Source organism: Squalius cephalus, assembly GCF_949319135.1.
Source record: "Squalius cephalus genome assembly, chromosome: 23".
NCBI classification, from domain to species: domain Eukaryota; kingdom Metazoa; phylum Chordata; class Actinopteri; order Cypriniformes; family Leuciscidae; genus Squalius; species Squalius cephalus.
In genome coordinates this window covers 12,619,438-12,642,220 of record NC_137144.1, presented here as the reverse complement: position 1 = coordinate 12,642,220, position 22,783 = coordinate 12,619,438, and the positions used below count along the sequence as shown (strand labels likewise).

Here is a 22,783-nt window from a genome sequence, read left to right as displayed (position 1 = left end):
TCCCTCCCGTCAGCCAATCAAAATCCAGGACTTTTGCCGCTGTTTAGAGCGCCATGTTTCAATGGATAGATACTATATCAATATATTTGCTGTAATATCGCTTTTAGTCCGCATTAAACGAGTTTTACCATCTGATTCTGTAACGTAACGGCTGAACAGACATTCGCTGGCCGTTTATTTATCATGCTCGTGTCATTTCAAATCAATATTGAGCTTGTGAGTCACCGAGACACTGTAATGTTCCTCATAGAAGCACTTTATTTCGGATTATTGTGTTAATGTAGCACTGCGGCGACTTTAAAAGGTAAGAAGAGACTATTTAAACACAAATACCATTTGTATAGTGCTAAATGAAATACATTTCTGCTGCGACAGTCCGAATAATGTGTTATGGGTTGCAGAGAAACTATAAATGTATGGCATTAACAATGTTTTATGATGCTACATACGCACTAGCATATAGGAAAGCAGTTGGTTTCGTTTTGTTGTGAGTTGGACTGGTTAAATGAAGTGGTTGCTGGTTATTTCCTGTCTCAGATGTGTGTGTCTCGTCTCAGGTGTGTGTGTCTCGTCTCAGGTCAGCAAGATGTCCATTGATTTCGACAGTGCTGCTTTACAGACCCAGCAGGAGGAAGAGGAGTATGATCAGGAAGACTATGCCAGAGAACAAGAGGTGACTGTCCCGTTACTGAACACTGCAGTAATTTCACAGTAATACACACACACACACACACTCACGAAACTGGCATCTGTCATCAGGAGAGAAATGCATACTGCAGACACACACACAAAAAAAACAATCTGATAAATTGTGTGCATGAACATCAAGGGCTGGTTATTTTAATCTAGTAGATTATAAGTTTTAAATTAGACCTGTCAGTGATATTATGAATGGAAGCCTCGACTTATTGTCGAAATTGACTGTTTATGTCATCATTTTGACTGTTTAGGCTTTATAAATATGACTTATGCTGCATCAGGAATCAAATACTTTCCTACTATGTAGTGTGCGAAAACAGTACGCCAACACAGTATGTCCGAATACATAGTGTTCGAAAAACAGTAGGTGAAAAGTCCCCGGATGACCGACTACATCCGGTGAGATTCTGAAGAGCACATTCGATGGACACTTTACTGTCCCATGAGGCCACGGGAGAGGATTTGAAAAAGCAAAACTATTATTAGGCTTTCAACAACGAAACAATACAACATACACTTTGAAGCCAGGCGAGCAAAGAACACACACATGAAAAAAAAACATTCACAAAATTACAAGACCTTTGTATCATTCAGCGGGAGAAGATTTATGAATGGCAGTGAAGGCTGGTAGGTCACGTGACAGTAACAACATGGCGGATGTAGTACATCCGAATTTCATTCATACTACCCTTATTGATACTAAACAGAACATACTTTTAACGATCGCGAAGTCAATTTAAACGTCGTGCCTACTCAGACAGCATGCGATTTCGGACGCAATGTTAGTGTCATAATTCCATAAAAGTTAGTGTCAAACTTTTTATGTAGATTTACAACATATAATCAGAAATAGACATTTATAACATTTCCATTAATAAACAATGCATCTTTCACTCTGTTAATGTCTGTCTGTAATAATGTACAATTTTGGCAATGATTTGGCCATCTGGGACTAATTTTAAGAATCTTTCAAGATTCCTCTGTTCCTCGGCCATAATCTGAAGTCTTTGCTCGTTAGATTGACATGTTCACCGACAGCCGATTAATGACCGGTGCGATCATTTTATTGACAAAATTCTGGCCCTGTCAGAAGATCTTACGCACAGTCATGCAGTGTGACTTCTACGACAACATTTGACTTATCATTTCTTCATATTATTATTATTTTATTGACATAATTGATACATTTTTTTATCATTTAATCATTTTTCATGTCGTTTGTTTTTATATTTTATATTACTTATTATCTATTTCCTATTGTTGTTTAAATCTTATGATGGTGTGGTTTGAAGGGATGTTTGTCTTCACGAGTGGGAGATGAGAGAATGTCTCCATTTCAAGGTCTTTAACGTCTCAGGACGATGTTGTAAAGGAGTTGGCTACTTTTCAGTTGTTTTTCTCTTGGTATAATAACACTTGTTGGAATTGTACTGGCATTGAGTAGTGTAACGATTACACGAAGTCTGAGCAGTGAACATTGAAAAATACACAAAACGACAGCAAGATTATTCAATAAACTGCTCTTTTTATTATCATCACTTTGTCTCCTGCTTCTGCTCTTCCCTGGCTTTCTCAGTCAAACTCTCGGGCTGATAGGAGACGTATATCTTCTGGCAGAGATTCAGCGTCCGGGGTCGGATCTGATATATCTGATGTTTCTGACATGGAGATCCATCTGATCTAACATTTTGGCACAATCCAACAAAGTGAATAGAATGCTTAATTGTGATTAAAAAAAAAATGAGGGAAAATGGTGACTAGTGTCTGCATTTATACACTTCCCATTATACACTATCGTTCAAAAGTTTGGGGTTAGTAAGAATTTTCTTTTTTGAAAGAAATTGATATTCAGCAAGGATGCATTAATTAAGCAATAAGCCCCACAAAGCCTAAATCCGCCTAAACTCCAGTCCGCGTCGTGCATAACAACGCCCCTTAGCTGTTCTAAATCCACTGTAAAACACGGCTTCAAGGGGCTTATTGCTTTTATAGAACGGTTACTTCATAAAAATATTCATTTTAATTAGGGCTGTCAAACGATTAATCGCGATTAATCGCATCCAAAATAAAAGTTTGTTTTTACATAATATATGTGTGTGTATGGAGTATAATTATTTTCTATATATAAATACACACACATGCATATATATTTAAGAAAAATGTGTTATTTATATATGAAATATTTATATATAATATAAATTATATATAATATAAATATATATACACAGTATATACATGCAAATATTTCTTAAATATATACATGCATGTGTGTGTATTTATATATAGAAAATAATTATACACCGTACACACACATATATTATGTAAACACAAACTTTTATTTTGGATGCGATTAATCGCGATTAATCGTTTGACAGCCCTAATTTTAATATTTATTTTATTCATAAAATAAACACCAGCAACAAAAAATATAACTTTATAACACATTTATTCCTCCGCCAAGCAATGTAGTTCCAAAGAGGTGCCAAGAAACACATGCAACAACAGAGAATCACACACGGCAGTTGCGCAGTAACACTAATGTGATGCGGTCACAGGTGTGTGTTTGTCGAGTAATTTACAACGGCTTCGAACGCGGCTCAACCAATCAGAATCAAGGACTGGAACTATCCGTTTTATAAATTGATTTAAAGGTGACAGTAAAGACATTTTTTAATGTTGTAAAAAAAAAAAGTTCAGTTCTGCTGTTCTTTTGAACTTTATATTAATAAAAGAATCCTGAAGGAATCATCACCATGATTTCCACAAAACTATGAAGCAGCACAGCTGGCGTTTCAAGAAATGTTTCTTGAGCGTCAAATCATCATATTAGACTGATTTCTGAAGGATCATGTGACACTGAAGACTGGAGTAATGATGCTGAAAATTCACCATCACAGGAATAAATTTCATTTTTAAATATATTACAATAGAAAACAGTTATTTTAAATTGTAATTATATTTCACAATATTATTGTTTAGTGTATTTGTAATCAAATAAATGCAGCCTTGGTGAGCAGAAGAGAATCTTACTGACTCAACTTTTGAACAGTTGTACATATACAGTACAGGCCAAAAGTTTGGAAACATTACTATTTTTAATGTTTTTGAAAGAAGTTTCTTCTGCTCATCAAGCCTGCATTTATTTGATCAAAAATTCAGAAAAAAATGTAATATTGTGATATATTATTACAATTTAAAATAATTGGATTTCAATTTATTATACTTTAAATTATAATTTATTTCTGTGATGCAAAGCTGAATTTTCAGGATCATTACTCCAGTCTATCACATGATCCTTTAGAAATCATTCTAATATGATGATTCATTATCAAAGTTGGAAACAGTTCTGCTGCTTAATATTTTTTCATAACCTGTGATACTTTTTTAGGATACTTTGATGAATAAAAAGTATTAAAAAAAAAAAAAAAAAAAAAAAGCAATTTTTTAAAAAATAGAAATCTTTTGTAACAACAATATACACTACTGGTCAGTAATTTGGGGTCAGTAATTTTTTTTCTTTCTTTTTTTGAAATAAATCAATACTTTTATTCAGCAAGGATGTGTTAAATTGATAAAAAGTGATAGTAAAGAAGATTTATATTATTAGAAAATATTTTTTTATTTTGAATAAATGCAGTTCTTTTTAACCTTTTATTCATCAAACATATTAGGCAGCAGAACTGTTTCCAACACTCATAATAAATCAGAACATTAGAATGATTTCTAAAGGATCATGTGATTGACTGGATGTCACATGTGACACTGAAGACTGGAGTAATGATCCTGAAAATTCAGCTTTGCATCACAGAAATAAATGATAATTTAAAGTATAATAAATTGAAAACCAATTATTTTAAATTGTAATAATATATCACAATATTACATTTTTTTTTCTGTATTTTTGATCAAATAAATGCAGGCTTGTTGAGCAGAAGAAACTTCTTTCAAAAACATTAAAAATAGTAATGTTTCCAAACTTTTGGCCTGTACTGTATATGTATGTATGTATAAACAAATGTATTCATAACATCATATTGTGTTCAGGCACATAGCCTATGTCAAATAAGATTTATGTCTATTATGAGACTGTCTCCACCCTAAAAATACCATGTAACAATAGCAAGCAGCAAATCTATATATACATACATATACATATACATGCGTTTTTGGAAAGCAAACACATTTTTAATTTTTATATCTACTAAGTTATTTTGACAGCTTTTAGAAAGACCTCAAAGCTTACAGATATTTGATCATTTGTGTGTCTTCAATATTGGGTACTGTAATGCTAATCAAGTCCTTCTGTCTGTAAAATCATGTGACATGGCCTGCATGCTCTGTAACCATTAATATGTGCTGTAAGAAATGGGAAAGAGTTAGATGTAGTGTTTTCTTGTGATTTTTGTTTCAGCGTTAGCAAAAAAATAGGGCCTTCCAGCTGACCTTTACTGTAGTCACCCAGCCCACATTTGTTGAATAAGACTCCCTTGTGGTTATTCATATTAGTAGTTAAAGATTCCTCTGTTTTCGGTCACATGCAGTAACCGTGTTTGTTTTTAAAGGGCAGATCTTCTCCAATCAGAAACGTGTGTGTTCTGACTCACCTCACAGCTATCAGCTCCATGAATGAACATTGGCTGCCATTGGTGCAAGTGCAATGCAGTCAGGTCAGGTGTGTTTGCTGTGTTTCCACTGCCCTACATACTCAGAGCTCTTAACTGAGAGATAATGAGAGGGGTAAACATTCGCACTGAATGGAGGGAGAAATTGTAGCCACTTTTCATATGGATTAGGATCGGAAAGTAATAGTATGAGGCGAATGGAACCATGGATTTTGATGTGCATCACATGCACTGTCATTTTCACCGGCTGTTTGTCTTTGTTGAACATCAGAAGAGGAATGTTTCTGCTCCAGTTAACTGAAGCGTATATTCTGACCCCCACAATGGGCCGACCTCCGCCTGGACAAACGAGGATTGCTTAGTTCCTCTGCTTTCTGCTTTCTTTTCTCATATGACTCACACTGCTGATATCCAGCATTGCACACAATACTCCTTCAGTATGTCACTGAGTCCAAGAGCTCCTGCAGTAGCTGTCGTAGGAGTGTAAATGCGGGAAAGTTTCATTTCCGAGGGAACGTTTCAGGATGTGCGAGTCATCCAGCAGGAGTTATGGAGGGTGAGTTTGACTGTCTGTCCTCTGATCTGTTTTATCGTGAGTTGCTGAAAGTTAAGTGTGCTAGGCTCCTTTAAGAGGCCTCAGGGCCATGTGTTGGTGATGGTGTGAGAGTTCAGCGTGTCTGTAACCGGGCGGGTGTGTTTTTGTAAACGGTTGCTACGGGCCCTGCGCTGATCGGTTGCTTGCACATGCTTGTTTCGTTTCTCATAGTTTCAGTGTTTCCCTTAAAACTCAGTGTTGTATTGATGTCCGCTGATTTAAATACCAAGCAAAGAAAGTTGTCATGGTCAAACTCACAAAGATTTGATATGTGTGAATAGCACAGAATGTCTTTTTTTCTGACTTTCACACATTTTGTTTGAGGAAAAACATAAAAATATACAGTTATAGTTTAATTTATTTAATTTAATTTAGTTGATTAGTTTGGAATCAACTGTATTTAGCTTTGTTTTACTTCAGATGACAAGGAAATTTCCATTTAAATTGATATTAAATAGCTAGTCCCAACACTGCTCCTCTCGAATGGCTCGGGCACTGCAGAGCGCAGATTACCTGGACCAAACACCGATTACAACATTGTCATAGAATTATTGATATGTATTTGAATAAAGCAAATAAAGCAATAAAGCAAAGTTGTCATATTTTAAAAGAATTCGGGTCTCCTCAAGTCGATTCGGTAAAAGCACATTTAGTTAAAATTAGCCAAGATCTAAAGCTACTAATAGCAGTCATGTGATACTATTATCTCCAGTCTGACCTTGGGTTTCCGCATCCAAGTGGACCCGAGAAGACCTTGCGCCTTAACAGTCTGGCAGAGGTGAAAAAGCCTCATGGCTACAGTTCTGAATGATGGGTTTCTTGTTTCAGCTCCACAAGCTCCTGACTGATCTCCCTGATGATATGCTGGATGACAGTGGTGACTGCTCCTCACCTGAGCTCCACCGCTCCACCTGCAGTCACCCAGAAGACAACAACAGGTACACACCAAAACTAGTGCTTTACTGATATATCGCCAAGGTATATTATTATTATTTTTCAAGTTCTCTGTATCAGCCAATACATTTTTCTGAATGGCCGATAAGTGTTGGAAGCAGGACTTTTATTTTGTCCCAGCGGCTGAGCGCACAAGACACACAAGAGCTCCCATTCTCCATCTTCATTAGTTTACTGTTCTAATAATTGTCTGCATTCAGAAAACACCATTTCAATATAATTAACATTATAATATCTAATAAACATTTACTGACTCAAACCTCATAAACTTGCAGTTCAAATTGTTAGGAATTGTGCGCAGCCTGAATATAAACTGCATTACTGATTACTTTTTTACTTACTAAATCCTATATCAACCTCTACCAAGGATACACTGTAAAAAATTTCTAACCCTCCCAAATCAAAAATTTCAAGTGACCGATAACATCTAAATTTTTCAATTGGCCCAAGTGAAATTCTGTAAATTATAAAATTAAATTTACAGAATTTCACTTGGGCCAATTGAAACATTTAGATGTTATCGGTCACTTGAAATTTGATTTGGGAGGGTTAGAATTTTTTTACAGTGTAGACATGAAACTGCTCTTTTAATTCTTTCAAATAAATAATATAAAATTGCATAAATCATTCTTGAACTGACCAGAGTATTTCAAGGGAGAAGGTTACATTAAAGCATACATGTTAACATTACACGTCAAATTTTGATGTTAAATCCACTATTGTTTTATATAGAATTGTTCTATAGATTCTACAGTATTTAATGCAATTACATGAGAAGTAACTGTAATTAATTACAGAAAAGTTAAGAGTAAACCCTTAGTTTAGTTTTTCAAGGGAAAAGTAATTAAATGACTAGTTAGATTACTTAGTAATGCATTACACCCAACACTGACGGTGCGTGACTTACTGAGTGCACGGCTGGTTCAAATGTTTGCTGTATTTATTCTTGTTTTTCATTTATTTATCTATGAAACTAATAGGATTATAGAATCAAGAAGTTGCCATCTGAAGTATAAATCTGTTTATTTTATAGATAAATTATCGATTTCAAAATATTTTTACATTTTAGTAAAATATTGTGTAATATAAATTTAATTGCAGAAATTATGCATGTGTTATTTACTATCTTTTTTTTCTACTATCGTGTGTTATTTACTATTACTATCTGCTTTAGTTATCGGCCGACATGTGATCAAAACACCCTTATGCAACACTTAACTCAAATACCTGTTAAATAAAACATACTGTTCATAAATGTATATGTTTGTCTTTCAGACCGCAGCAAGCCTGGAATGTGCCACAATGGGAGCATCCAAGACCTTCCCATGAGGAAGTGAGTTTATCCGTTTCATTCTGAGGGTCATTGAAAGGAGGAAAACAGTCATGTAAAACTAAAGTACGGCTGGTGCATTTAATATCCTATAACAAGTTTGTTTTTCTTGCATGTGTTGCAGCATTATGAAGAGCACGATCAAGGCTCTTATCATGAGGACTACAGTTATAGGAGTCACACGTCTCAGACCAACAGTCACCCTCATCACCTCCAGACCGGGACAGAACATTTACCCGCCGGCTGGGACCCGCAGGACGGACAGTACCAGTACCAGAGAGGAGAGTATGCACACTCAACCGCAGGCACGGACGAGTCCCACGTCACCGACTTCTCCACTGGGGACGGGCCGGAGCAGGACGCGTACACTCATAACGCTCTTCATCACGGGGCAGTTTACCAGGGAGACGAGGCCCAGGGCCATGGAGAGCAGAACGACATCAGAAACCGCTTCCAGGTGAATGTCTGCAGCCGACCTTTACTTCAGTTATTAAAAATTGTTTGGCCAATTTATAATTTTGCACATTTGTTGAAGGTTTTTGATAATGGAGGAGCTGGGAACAAACCCACTGGCCACTACAAGGCCAGTTACCACCCACATCAACCTCCAAATCAGCCGAAGATGTTCAATCCTCAAGTGAGCAGTCAGAATGGCCACTTTGACCAGCTTCAGAGGGACTTCCTGCACTCAGCACAGAGTGAGAGACCGTTATACACTACTGTTCAACAGTTTGGGGTCAGTAAGAGTTAAGGTTTCTGAAAGAAGTCTCTTCTGCTCACCAAGGCTTCATTTATTTGGACTAAAAACAACAATATTGTAAAATATTATTACAATTTAAAATAACTGTTTTCTGTTTTAATGTATTTTAAAGTGTAATTTATTCCTGTGATCAAAGCTGTATTTTCAGCATCATTACTCTTCAGTCTTCAGTGTCACAGATTTGCTGCTCAAGATGCATTTCTTATCAATGTTGAAAACAATTTTTGATACTTAGTATTATTGTGCAAACCGTTATAGATTTATTTTTTCAGGAGTCTTTGATTAAGAGAAAATAACAGCATTTATTTGAAATAGAAATCTTTTGTAACAATGTAAAAGTCTTTACTTTCACTGTTGATGAATTAAAGGATTAATTTCTTTAAAAAAAAAAAATCCTTGCTGACCCCAAACTTTTAAACTGTGGTATAATGAATATAATCTAAAATTGATTGAAAACAGATATTTGTAAAGACAATGTTAGCAGTATTTTAGGATACTGAAGTGTGTTGTATGAATGTTGTTCAGATACCTCAGAAGGCCAGCAGCTGTCGCAGCTTCAGATTTTAAATCGAGCTCAATCCAGACAGATCGAGGAGCTGGAGCAGAAACTAGAGGACTGCAGGAGGAGGATGAGATATCTGGAGCACCAGTTCGCCATCGTCAAAGGTCAGATTTATAAGATTAACACTGTTAAATTCAGCTCTGAAATGAGCTTCAAAAAGGTATTAGCCCTTATAAAAATGTATACTATTTTTGAGCCAGTGAAACGTAAGCTTACAGTCATAACTTAAATTTCTTTTTTTCAATAAATTATTTATCTGATGATTAATTTCTCATTAATGAGTGAATGTGAAAACATTTAAAAGTTTTGCATGTTACAATGTTATTACAATACATACTTTTTAATTAAAATCTTTGGATACAAAACGCATCTTAATACCAGCTGTAAACAGTTTGGGTCTCATTGGTTTTAATACTGTTTGTTTTCCTCAAGATGAGAAGGACGGACTGATGGTATCACTGAAGGAGTCCAGCGCTCTGGTAGAGGAGGCGAAAGAGAGAGAAGCTCAGCTGCAGGGGAGAATCAGATCTCTGGAGAAACAGATTCAGTCTCTCACAGACAGAGAGCAAGAGGTACGAGCTCACGCTTTCCTCATGCACAGCATGAGCAAGTCAAAGTAAAATCATGCATTTAGGGCTTGTTAAAATAGTGTGTGAGAACCCTTGTAAGAGGAAACGTGTGCGTACACAGAGCGTGAAGCAGCAGCGTGTGGCCGAGGCTGCGATGGACAGCATGAAGCAGCAGATGATGGAGCTGTGTCGCTCGGACACTCTCACGCGAACACGTGAGCAGCACGACAGGGACACCGCCGCCATCCGGGAGCAGTGTGAAGCCAGACTGCTCACTCTTCAGCAGAAACTAGACGCCCAATCACAGAGTCTGAATGAGCAGGTCAGAGATCTGTAGATATGAGTACACTGATACAGGCGGTGTTCACCAGAGGGCAGTGCGGGCCTGTGTTTCTCACACTGTGTGTTTCTCAGGCTGAGGTAGGCCAGCGTTTGCTGGATCAGGTCCGGCAGCTGGAGCGTCAGAGGGAAGAGGATCAGGTGGACCGAGCCTCTGTGATCAACACCCTCACACAGCGCCTGGAGGAGAGCCAGCAGCAGTGTGCCAAACTACTCCACACTGGTATGTGGCATCCCGCGTGCTTCTGTTTATGTTTACTGTTGTGATTGCTGGAGCCTCATGGGTAATCAAATGGGCCAGGAATCTTTTTCTCTTGCAGTTAAAACAGTTTAAGCCTTACAGCTTAAATACATATTTGAGCAACGATTAAGAATCCGGGAACCTTCACTTTCATTTAACTTACCAGAAGGTGGATGGGTTTCTTCAAATTGTCTTATGATTATATAAAATCCTATTTATTATTATTATTATTATTATTATTACATATGCATTATTATTACAATTATTAAATAATCCTACATAATAATAATTATTATTATTATTTATTAATAATAAAAAACTGAAGTTTTTTTCCCCTTTACTTTGATATATATTTTTTCTCTTACGTTCTCTTTAAAAATATACATATTTTTAATAATATTTTATATTATTATTTAATACAATTATTATATTTAAAATAAGTATTGTAATTAAACAACAATATTAATTTAATACATTTTTTAACTTTCTACCCTTAAATTATTATTTGAAACAATGTTTTATTAAATCATCATCATTGTTGTTATCACTATTGTTGTTTAATAATAAAAAATAAGTGTTTTATTACAATTATTATATTTTATATTTTAAAATAATATAGTATTATAATGTAAATATACATTTTTAGCATCTTTTTTATCTATTTTTTTTATGTTCCCTATATATTTTTTATATTAATTATTTTAAATATTTTATTATATTTGTGATGTTGTTATTTAATTAGTCAAGGATATTTTATTGCAATTATTATATTTAAAAATAAGTATTATAATAAAAAAGAAACAATTAATTTCTTTAGTTTTATCTCAATATTTTTTATTTTTTTATCATCTTTTTTATCTTCACTTCAATTTCATAAAATGTTTTACTTATGTTCCCTATATTTTTTTTAAATATTAATTATTTGAAATATTTTATTATATTTGCGTTGTTGTTGTTGTTGTTTAATTAGTCAAGTATAACATTTAATTGCAATTATTATATTTAAAAATAAGTATTATAATAAAAAATAAAGTTCATTTCTTTATCTAAATTCTTTTGTTTATTTATTTATTATTAATTCTTATTTTCAAAGAGTCCATATTCTTTACTTTTGTACCATTTTTATTTCCCCCCCAGAAAAGTTGGGGAAAGGTTTCTTAAAGTGGAAACTCTTTTGTTTTAAATAAAGGAAAATCATGTTTTCAGTGTCCTCTTAAAGAAGTTTGGTCTCCCATGTGCCGGTGACCATTTTCCCAAAGCATCTTCTGTTCTCTGCAGGCTCTGTACAGGAGATGAGCCAGTTACAGATGAAGCTTCAGCAGACCCAGTCTTCTCGCACCATCAGTGAAGACATCAACAAAACCCTGCAGGTCAGTCAATGCACTGCTGTGCGACAGGATTTCAACTCATGGGAAACTGAAGCTGTCCTTAATACGGCTACAACCAGAGCCTGTGTGTTTCTTCTCCTAACAGGAAGAGTTGACTGAACTGAAGGAGCAGATAAATCTCTATGAGTCTGCCATTAAACATGGAGCCCTTTCATTAGAGTCTAATAGAGACTGGGAGAACCATCTGTCTGAGTCCTACATGGACCTGGGGATCAAGAAGTCCAAGTGGAGAAATGGACGCATCCACAGGTAACGTTATATTGTACAATAATGATCCAAACTGCATTGCTGCATTGTATATTGTAAAATCTCTTAACCATGACTTTGTTGCACGCTTTGTTTTCCAGCACACCTCAGATTGCAGAAGCAGGAGACTCCGACCTGCTGAAGGAGGACGTGGTGCGAGAGCTGAGGAGCGAGTTGCAGCGCTGCCTCGTTCACCTGAAGACCAAGCGCCTGAAGATCTCTGAGCTGCAGGAGGAGCTGCGACGCTCCCAGAGCAGAGCTGAGCAGATGCAGACGCAGATACAGCAGGCCGAGAGGACCGCACGAGACTCTGAGGTCTGACCTACAGCTGATCAACCTGTGTGCGCAATCTGCTGTGCTGGATGCTCGACTCACACGCTCTGCGTTTATTACAGGTGAGGGAGAGCAGCTTGGAGAAACAGCTGGACACCCCTCACACAGACCTCGTCAGACTGCAGGAGGAGCGGAGGGTCCTGCAGGAGAGAGTGGAGGTCAGAACGCCCGCGGGTCCCGTTGGGTCTTCACAAAGCTAGAGGACTTTTCTGTCTGGATCAGTGTTATTGTTCACTTAAATCTTTCAAATCATTTTTGATAACTGAAATAATTTACTGAATATAATATAGATAGAACATACTATAGATGAACATTTTTAACTTAAACTAGAAAATTAGAAATGTTGCCTTGGTTCAAGTTTAAGTATGAGAAACTATTGAAACTGAAATAAAAATAAATGTAATGTTTTGTAGAAATGTATGTAGTAAAAAATGTTTAGAGAGAAACATATCTAAACATTTAGATCAAATAAATTGAAGTTAAATAGAAATATTTTTTGAAAACATATGTATTAAATATAAATAAAAAAATATTTATTATCAAATAAATGAAGAAAAAAGAAATGTAGGAATAAATCTCTAAACTTGTAGATAAAATGTTTAAAATAATCAAAAACTTTCACCTTGATATAAAGAAAAAGAAATCACGAAACAAATTAATTGAAAATATAAATATTCAGTTCAGCAACAAATTAGAATGGTGATAATATAAATGAATAAATATATTTTGGCCTTTTGTATTGATAGACATGAAATGATGGGGTAAAAAGTGTTGTTTTCATTCAATAAAACTATTAAAATAATTTTTGTTAATTGAAATAAAGCCAAAATAAACTTAAAAAAATAAAAATTAGAAATGTTGCCTTGGAGTTTGTTGAAGTACTGACATTATTAAAACTGAAATTTACAAGACGAAAGCACAGCAAAATGACTAAAACTTAAAATAAAATCTAATTCTAAATATTAATAAGGACGATACTAGTTTATAAATAATACTACAATAACACTAGTCTTGATCTAATTGTTCTAAAAGAAGTCATTGTTTAATTAGCTAGTTGTTGGACCATCCTGACCCGTCTCTATTGTGAACTTTAGGCTCTGGAGAAGAGGAATCAGGATCTGAAGCAGAGTGAGGAGAAGGTGAAGGCCGCCAACTCTGAGCTCTGCACCAAGATGAGAGAGATGATCCAGGAGCTGGACCAGGAGAAACAGGAAGCAGAAGAGAGGTCACAGAGTCATTCATTCTGAGTGAGAGTTAATTTGACGCTAGCGCACCGTCTGTGGATCTTCATATCTGAAATGCTGTGTGTGTGCAGATATGAGCGGACTCAGCAGCAGTACAGGGATGATGTGGTGCATCGTGTCCGTGAGGAGCTCACGCAAGAGCACACGGCTCACATAGAGCAACTCGCCAGCCAGCATCTGCAGCACACACAACAGCTCCAGTACTTCACCTTTAACATACAACCAGTCTATTACTTCATGATGGATTACAATACAGCCTTTATAAAGCACATCTGCTGACTTTCCACAGGTCAAAGCTGGCTGATCTCAGTCAGGAGGTGTTAGCTGTGCAGGAATGCTACATTTCTGTTTGCAAAGAGAAGGACAAGCTGGAGGAAAATCTCCAAAACAAGCTTGAAGAAGAGAAGAGACTGAAAGAAATTGAGGCAAGCACTAGATGATGAATATTGATTTTAGTTATTTATTTATATTATGTTATTTATTTATATAAGTTTAATTAATTTTTTTTTTTTTTTACTTTTGTTGAGTAATTTAATTTAACTCATTTTTAATTAATTTTTAAGTTAAATGTATTCATTTGTTTAATTTACATTTGTTTGTCTATTTATTGAGTAATTTGTTATTAATTTATAAAATAATTTCATTTCTATTTGTTTATTTAATCGCATTTTAATTGTTTATTTAAATAATTATATATATATATATATTGTGTGATTTGATTTATTTATTTGATTTATATAATTAATTTACTATTTTCTTTTTATTATTATTTTTTTTTTTTAGATTGTCCATTTCTGTCTAACTGGGTAGACCTGACTCTCTTCTAAGAGTCAAAAGTGTGTGTGTGTGTGTGAGACGTTGATATTTGATCATGTTTGTTGGTGTTGTAGTTAAAGAGGCGAGAGGAGAGTGAGGGCGCTCTGGAGACACTGAGGTCTGACCTGGAGTGTCAGCATCGGGAGGACGTGTCTCGGCTCACAGCCCAGTGGAGGACACACACACAGGCTGAGATTGAGCTGCAGGTCAGAGAGCAGCTGGAAGCGGCCAGGAAGAGCTGGCAGCAGGAGCAGGACACGGTTAGTGATGATGGGCTGTTTACATCACTGTTCTTTCTGCTCTGTGCCAAGCCAGCATGATCTTACTAAATACCACTGTTGTGCCATTCAGATGGAGGTCAAATGCTCTTATATTTACGTGTTTGCTTTGTTTCTTTTGTCTTTTATTTCATCTGGCTGTATGTGTTTCATCTGTCTCTTTGTCTGTTTGTTTTTTGTCTGTCTGTCTTTGTGTTAGTTGGAGAAGTCCTGGGCTCAGAGGTTACAGGACGCTGAGGAAGAGGTCCGGAAGGCCAGGCTGTCAGACACCCGTGAGGGAGCGTGTCAGACCGGCTCGTCTGAGTCGGCGGGGCAGCTGATTTCAGCGGAGGACCTGGAGGTCCGGCTCAGAGCTCAGAGAGAGAGCCTGCAGCTGGAGGCCTCGACCGCCCAGGCCAGAGCCGTGGAGGAAGCAGTGCGACACGCTGAGAGAGAGCTGCAGCAGAAGCACACTGATGACATAGCGCTCCAGGTGTGACGGGTTTACAGCTCTTAACATTATATACTACCATTTACATAGGGCTGGGCGATATGGCCAAAAAAATTATCACAAATTTTTTTTTCAAATCAGTCTATATCGATAATTATCAAGATAAATGTCAAATCTTTATTTCATTCAAGTTTAAAGGCAGATTTTTCCTCCTAAGTGAAAGTTGTAGAAACCAGACCGTAATTGTTGTTTTAAACTACTCTTTATTGAACATTTTACGAATCTGCGGTAGATTATTCAAAATATTTTCTTAATTCTTTACACTTTTTCAGTCTTTTTTCCTTAATAAAATAAATATCTTAATAGAAAAATTTATTTCTTAGATTCTGCATGTTCTAACGGGTGATATTGTTTCAAGTCTTGACACAGGTTTGTGTTGCCCGACTTTGAATGTGTATCTTCGGCACAGTTTGCAGTGCAGGCTGCAATATTAATAATATTACACGTTTTGTCTCTTAGAAATGCACATTTGATTGTAGCTTGAGTTGACAGTAGCAGTAACTTGAGTTGGGATGATTTATGTTCATTAACAAAAACAGTAACATCTGTTTCAACAAGTTGAAACAATCTCATTTTTATAGGGTAACATTTAAATATTGTAACTGTTTGAGTTTTATTAGAATTAATCATTGGTCTTCCGTAGTATTGCACATTTCGATCATGATAACCACAGGTCAAACCAGGCATAGAGCACCTCAATATCATGGTCATATGTAACTATATGGTTTCTATGGTATTTGTATGCCTTTTGGCGCATAAACATTATCAAACCTTTATCATTTTATCGAGGGAAATTATATTGTGATAATTATCATTATCGTTTTATCACCCAGCCTTACATTTACATATATTATATTTTTAAAAATGGACTAGTTCATCATGACCCATGCCTACAGATTATTAAAATACATTTCTGCCATTTCTTAGGTTGAAGGTGCGATATCAAGGGCTCGTTCTCGATGGCTCCAGGACTTGACCTCCCTCCCAGAATACAAAAGCAGCTTGCAGACAGAGAAGGATGAATGGGAGCGACTACAACAGCAGCATGTCCAGGAACAGGTATTTATTGCACTGGCCATTCTAAAATGATTTCTTCATATTTAATTTAGTTGCTCAACACTCTCCTCCTAACCCCAGGTGTCTTCAGCCGTCAAGGCAGTGGAGGAAAGGTGGCAGGACACGGTCCGCACCAGGTGCACCGAGCTGGAGCAGTGTAACAGGAGAAACCGGGAGCTCCAGGAGGAAGTGCTTACCCTCTGCACCCGACTGGAGCGCTCATGCCAGGACCAGGCTGCCCTCATCAAAGCAGAGCTGGCTGCGGCCCGAGACGTGTGGATGGAGGACAAGCAGGAGGAGATGTCCCGCCTCAGGGCGCAGCTCCAGAGAGAGCAGAACCTGGAGCAAACTGACGCAGAGCTACAGAAAACCCTCAGGGAGAAGGAGCAGGAGTGGAGCGCTCAACACGAGATCAGGTTCATAATAATCTTCATAATTACGAGGGATTGCTAATAAATACATATGTATGTGTGTGTATTTCAGTGTATTTATGTACTGTTGGTATGGTATGTATTGGTATTTATTGGTAGTATTCATATTTTCAGGTTTCATTCAAATTTGATTGTAAAAATTGTAGTTTTTTGTTTGCCATTTTTGTTAGTTTATTTTTTAGATTTCTATTTAGTTTAATTTAGCTTCTGTTTATGTATTTTTTGTCCATTTAATTTATTGTTATGTCTGTTTCAGTTGAAGTACTTACATACTTAACTTATTTCAACATTCCTAAACAATTTTTTTTTGTTGAGTTTTTCATTTAATATTTATTCAGTTTTAATTAACAATAAAAAGCATATAAATAATATAATAAAGATTAAATATTTGATGTCATATTTTAATAATCAAATTCTCTCTCTCTCTCTCTCTCTCTCTCTCTCTCTCTCTATATATATATATATATATATATTTTTTTTTATTTTTATTTTTTTTTATTTTTTTATTTATTAAATATTGCTGTTCAATGATATGAAAATAACATTTGTAATTCAATTGAACAGAAATATTTAGTATTTTAATTTACATATTTTGTAGATCTATATAAATACATTTTTAATTCTAAAGTAATTAAATTATAGTGATGTAAACCAATGTAAAAACAAATACACACTGTTACTGCTTTTTTATAAAATAATTGTAATCAATAGAAGCACAATATTGGAGCATAAAAGGGATCAAACCTTTTGACTCCTGAACACAAACCTTCTGAACATATGAGCTTCTGAATATAGGCTGTGTTTTAAAGGACTGTTGTTTTGCAGACTGCAGGAGGAGAGGCAGCGGGTGCTGGAGGAGGTGCTCGAGGATCTGGAGGAGGGAGTGAAGAGGAGAGGCAGTCCGGATGAACACAAGCTCAGCAGTGTGCCAGGAACCGTTCGCTCCAGAGTCTGGGAGATCTGCAGAGAATCGCTCACTCAAGCCGTCAACCAAGCCAAGCAGGAGTGGAAGAAGGTGTGTATATCTCATTACACTATTTGAAATGCTGTGTCACTGTAATGAACACGGCCACACCCACAGAGATCTCTGTTCTTTATTATACTTACACAGTAATCATATTTATGCAGTCTCTAGATCATCGGTCTCCACCCAGAGAAACACATGAAATATTTAATGTCTCTCACACCTCAGAGCAGCGAAGACAAGCTGAGACGTGTGCTGAAGGAAACCCGGGAGCGTCACGAGGCAGAGATCGGTAAGGCCCTCAGCACACACACCTCACACACACACACTGCTGGAATCAGTACCTCTTCCCTCCTCACTGGTTCCTCTCCCTGCAGCAGGTCTAACGGCCCAGAGGAAGCAGGGGGAATGCACTGAGCCTCTGGCCAAACTCCAGAAGAAGAATCAAGAGCTCCAGAGACATCTAGAAAAGGCCTGCCGCCAGCTCCAGAAGAGCGTTCGCGAGCACAAAAGCACCCTGCAGAAGATGAAAGGTGTGAGATCCTCAATGTTAGACACTATGGGGACACATTTTCAGATACCAGTCAATTAATCAAGTATTATTCGTTATAAATTATAATATAATGTAAAATAATTGTGAAAAATAAGTTCCTACAGTCATGGAAAAAGTGAAAAGTAAAACAATTCAAAGAAAAACGTATTGTTTAAATGTGTGGGAACCGTGATGTGTGTCCCAATTACATTCTTGAGGGAAAAAAGTCTTAAAAATGGTTTGCGAAATGTCTTTTTGCCGTCATTTACATTTAATCACTTGGCAGACGCTTTTATCCAAAGCGACTTACAAATGAGGATAATAATAGAAGCAGTCAAACCAACTAAAGGGCAACAATATGTAAGTGCTGTGACTAGTCCCAGTTAGTCTAGCCAAAGACTAGATTTACAGAGACGGTTTACTCCTGTTATTTATGAATGGGAGAAACTGATACGCGCAGTATGCCACTTAAGTTTAAGTTAAGTTTAATTTGTCGTCTAATATTTGTTTTATTTTATTTCAGTTAAACAAATGATTTTTAGTTAAAGAAAATGATACTGGTCTTTTCTCCTCATCATTTCCTGTTTTCTCTCTACTGTCTGTATCATCAGCAAGTGGAAAAGGGACAAAAAATGTATACAGTTCATCTTTATGTTTAGAGGGTTTTTTTCTAAAAAATTTTTTTAATTTCTCAGCTAATTTATTTGATTACCAGATGTATTTGAAACCCTGATTTTGTCTAGGGTTGGAAGGGGTAACATTTAGTTTGTGATAATTGTAATGGTATGTGGGGATGGCAAGAGACACACAAGCATAAATAATGCCAAAAGAATAGATTTTTTATACACAAGTGAAAAGTATACAAGAGATGAGAAATAATAATGATAGATAAATGCACAAAGACAAAACAACATTTACAAAAACAAATCAATACAAAAATAAACCCAAGGGAAAAGGGACGTGAGCGACGCCAGAGGAGAGAAAAGAAAAGAAAACCCAAGACTAACTTCTAACCTAATGTGTCTAATACATCAAAAACTCAGTGTTAGACAGTGTATGTCATGTGACGTCTTACTTGTTCACTTTCTCCGGTATATGGAGAAACAATCACCATCAGAATGACTACAAAAGTAACAAAGTTTGGATGAGGTGCAAGATGACAAGACAAAACGGTACAAGCAAATACTGTCACAATAATAACAAGCACTAGCAAATGTTAAATTCACCTCGTTTGCTTTCGCTGTTGCTCGTTTAGAGTCAAAGACGACTAGCATGCGTTCTTTCTGGCGTTCATTCAGCAGTGATGTCACACAGGTTAATGATGATTGACAGCTGCTCAGGCCAATAGCAGTCAATAGGGGTGAGTCTAATAGAATGACAGGGAGCGAAGGAGGAAAATATTCAGGCACACCCACAGGGACGTAACATTATTACTGATTGGCACAAATGGACCCTCATAAGAAGCAATTGGCATGTGGGAGAAGACTTCTTTTTTTTTATCGTTGTTTTTCATGTCAAATCAGATGAGCACGAGGCAGCCCTGCAGAAGGAGCAGCAGGCTCATCTCAAAGCCCTTGAGGAACTGAAACAATCCTCAACTGCAGAAGCACATTCAAGGTTTGTAAACACTTCAAGTTTGTTTTCTTTCATAAGAGCAGCGGGTCTTAGACACTAACAGTCTTCATCAATGTTGCAGCGGTTCAGTCAGCCAGCAGAATCTTCAAGCAGGACTTGAGGAAATGAAGGAGCAATACATGAAAGCAGTGGAGAAAATCAGAGGTGAGTGCAAGGCCTCTATACTGATGTTTTACAGAACTAATCGCATTTTATTCCTCATTTAAAAAACATGTTCTTCAATAAGACCAGTGTTGGGGAATTACCACATTTTAAAGTACTGTAGCAACACAACTAAATTATTTTTAAAATGGTCTAGATTTTACAGTTTAGATCAATTATTTATTTTATAAAGTTATTTTTACACGCTTGAGTAGTTTGAATGTAGTTACCTACACCCTACCAGACTTGTAGAGTAGCTAACTACTAAAAGGGCTTGTCTGCAGTTTAACTACTTTGAAACTGAAGCTAACAGTTAATAAAGTAGCTCCCTCAACTCGGGTTTTATTTCATACGTTTGTAGGCGACATGCTGCGTTACCTGCAGGAGAGTAAAGAGCGGGCGGCAGAGCTGATCAGGACTGAGGTCCTGAGGGAGAGGCAGGACACGGCCCGACGGATGCGCAGGTACTACCTCACCTGCCTGCAGGAGCTGCTGGACGACGGAGGCCAGGCCACGGGGTATGGGGACGCACAGATGATCTCCTCTCTCTTACTCTTACTCTGCTCTGCTCTTCATTCTGCACTTTTTCTTTCTCCAGAGCAGAGAAGAAAATCATAAATGCTGCCAGCAAACTGGCCGCCATGGCCAAGGTCCTCGAGACCCCGGTGTCCAAACGCAAGCTTTCAAGAACACAGAACTCTCAAGGTATGCTTTGAGCTCGAGTGTTCGTTCAAGATTTGTAAAAAAATCTTACGCAAGTCTTCATTATTAGCATGATATGGCACTTTTACCGTACTTTTATACTGTGAAAATGTATTTTTGCTTAGGTGGATCAGACAAAACAGACATTGGCTCTCCTGCTAAAGTGCTGGGTGCTGAGATACACGGAGCTGAAGCCCACAAGGATGGTAAGGACAAACGGATCCATCAGATCTACTGCCCAACGGACACAAATTATGCATCCACGACGGCTAAACAGACAGGTCTCAAACCTAAAGGCTTTGAACCAGATTCCCTGAAGTCTGCAGTGATCTGTGGATCTAAAGACCCTCTTACGGTTGGTCAGGTAACTCAGAAACACACACACTTTCATGACAGTGTTTTTAACAGCGATGTCAGGACGCCTAATATCACACTGAGAAAGCAGAGCAGGGAAATGTTCATGGAGGGCTTTGAGTCCGGCAGAGCAGAACCATCAGCCGGTCAATCATTCCTGATTGAAGAAGCGCCTGTTCGGGATGATGGACAGAGTGACTGGAGTTTAACCAGTAACGGCTCCAACTTTATGAACAACATTCACCTGACGTCCTCCTATCCTGAGCCTGGGAAGCCTTTCTCATTCAACGGCCCGTCCTTGTGTGGTTTGGACTTTGGAAGCTCCATCGGCGACTCTGATGTTACGATATACAAAGAGATTGTTCAACCTCCGTCTTACTCTAAACCCAGCGTGTGTGTGGACAGAAGAACAAATAAACACAGAGAGCCGATCCCTGGATCTGAGGGACATGGTGTCCATTTGAAAATGCGTCCAAAGAGCTTATTTTCAGAGTTGAAAGTGCGTCAGCAGGACAGTGGGTTCGACAGCCCGTTGGCACTGCTTCAGGAATGACATTTCGATTTGTTTGTGCCTGTGCAAATATTCTTTGTATTTAAAAGAGTTGCAGTCTCAGTTAACCTTGTGCAATGTGTTTTTTTACTTGTTTGAGCCAAATGTCTTTTGTACTCGTCTTAGCAGTTGTGCTGTCAGTGCATGAATTTATCTTTTAACTTAATAAAACAACATAGTTTTACATTAATCAAACTGATTCTTTTTGTTCTTATCTTCTTTCACACTGACTAAACAAACCATCATAAAACACAAGGCACACAGTGACAGTTAATAAGTGATTTTATATTCCTGACACCTGACTGCAGTTTATCCTTACGGATGTTTTGTTCTGTACCTCCAATCAAAGTCCAGTGCCAGATAAAATGAGGTCAAAGATGAAATAAAGCGCATATTGTTAAACGTCATTTGGGTCGTTCTATGAAATGGTTAGTTAGACTTTTTTTGCTTAGCTGAGGTAATTATTTTTTGTTAGATTTTAAATGTTAGACAATTATCAAATATACACTCTGACGTATACACTATTCTATAACTCATATGAAATAGCAGGCAAATAATGTATTTAAGTGTTAATGAATTGTATTCATTAATATTATCTCTAAATACATTATATATGACTGAGATAAAAGTAACAGGGTTGACAGGTTACAGTGAAAAGATTTGGATCATTTTAATGCTAATATTTATATAATAGCTCCTTTTTATCATGGAAACAGGGTTACATTTTGACGGGAAATCAGGCAATTCAGTCATATTTTATTCACACTCATTTCATTTTAAGCGTGTGTGTGTGTGTGTGTGAGAATTATTTGCACTGAAAAAAATTATAGTTGAATTTACTAAAAAATTTTATGGTAAGTGGTTCCACACAATTGATTTTAGCTACATTTTAAACAAATGCATTAAGCTGAACTTAATAAATGTTAGTTCATTTATTAAGTTCAACTTAATG

The 22,783-nt window shown here is 36.8% G+C and overlaps 1 protein-coding gene across 3 annotated transcripts; it reads left to right on the top strand.

Annotated features, from left to right (window-relative positions):
- The first annotated feature begins 38 nt into the window (after positions 1-38).
- cep152 (centrosomal protein 152) lies at positions 39-22,237 on the top strand. Of its 3 annotated transcripts, none has more exons than XM_079860029.1 (29): positions 39-304; positions 578-673; positions 6,745-6,854; positions 8,146-8,203; positions 8,325-8,657; positions 8,736-8,898; positions 9,486-9,626; positions 9,955-10,094; positions 10,213-10,413; positions 10,506-10,653; positions 11,950-12,041; positions 12,145-12,308; positions 12,407-12,620; positions 12,701-12,796; positions 13,733-13,863; positions 13,954-14,082; positions 14,172-14,307; positions 14,773-14,958; positions 15,176-15,448; positions 16,394-16,525; positions 16,604-16,938; positions 17,779-17,968; positions 18,146-18,209; positions 18,298-18,450; positions 19,973-20,066; positions 20,146-20,228; positions 20,587-20,743; positions 20,824-20,930; positions 21,053-22,237. In XM_079860029.1, the coding sequence occupies exons 2-29, from the start codon at positions 587-589 to the stop codon at positions 21,832-21,834; spliced, it is 4,899 nt and encodes a 1,632-aa protein (XP_079716155.1). In that variant the 5' UTR covers positions 39-304; positions 578-586; the 3' UTR covers positions 21,835-22,237. The 3 variants fall into 3 exon arrangements, with proteins under 3 accessions (XP_079716155.1, XP_079716154.1, XP_079716156.1); XM_079860028.1 differs by having other exon boundaries at positions 18,295-18,450; XM_079860030.1 differs by lacking the exons at positions 39-304; positions 578-673 and adding an exon at positions 5,424-5,877 and having other exon boundaries at positions 18,295-18,450.
- Positions 22,238-22,783: the final 546 nt, after the last annotated feature.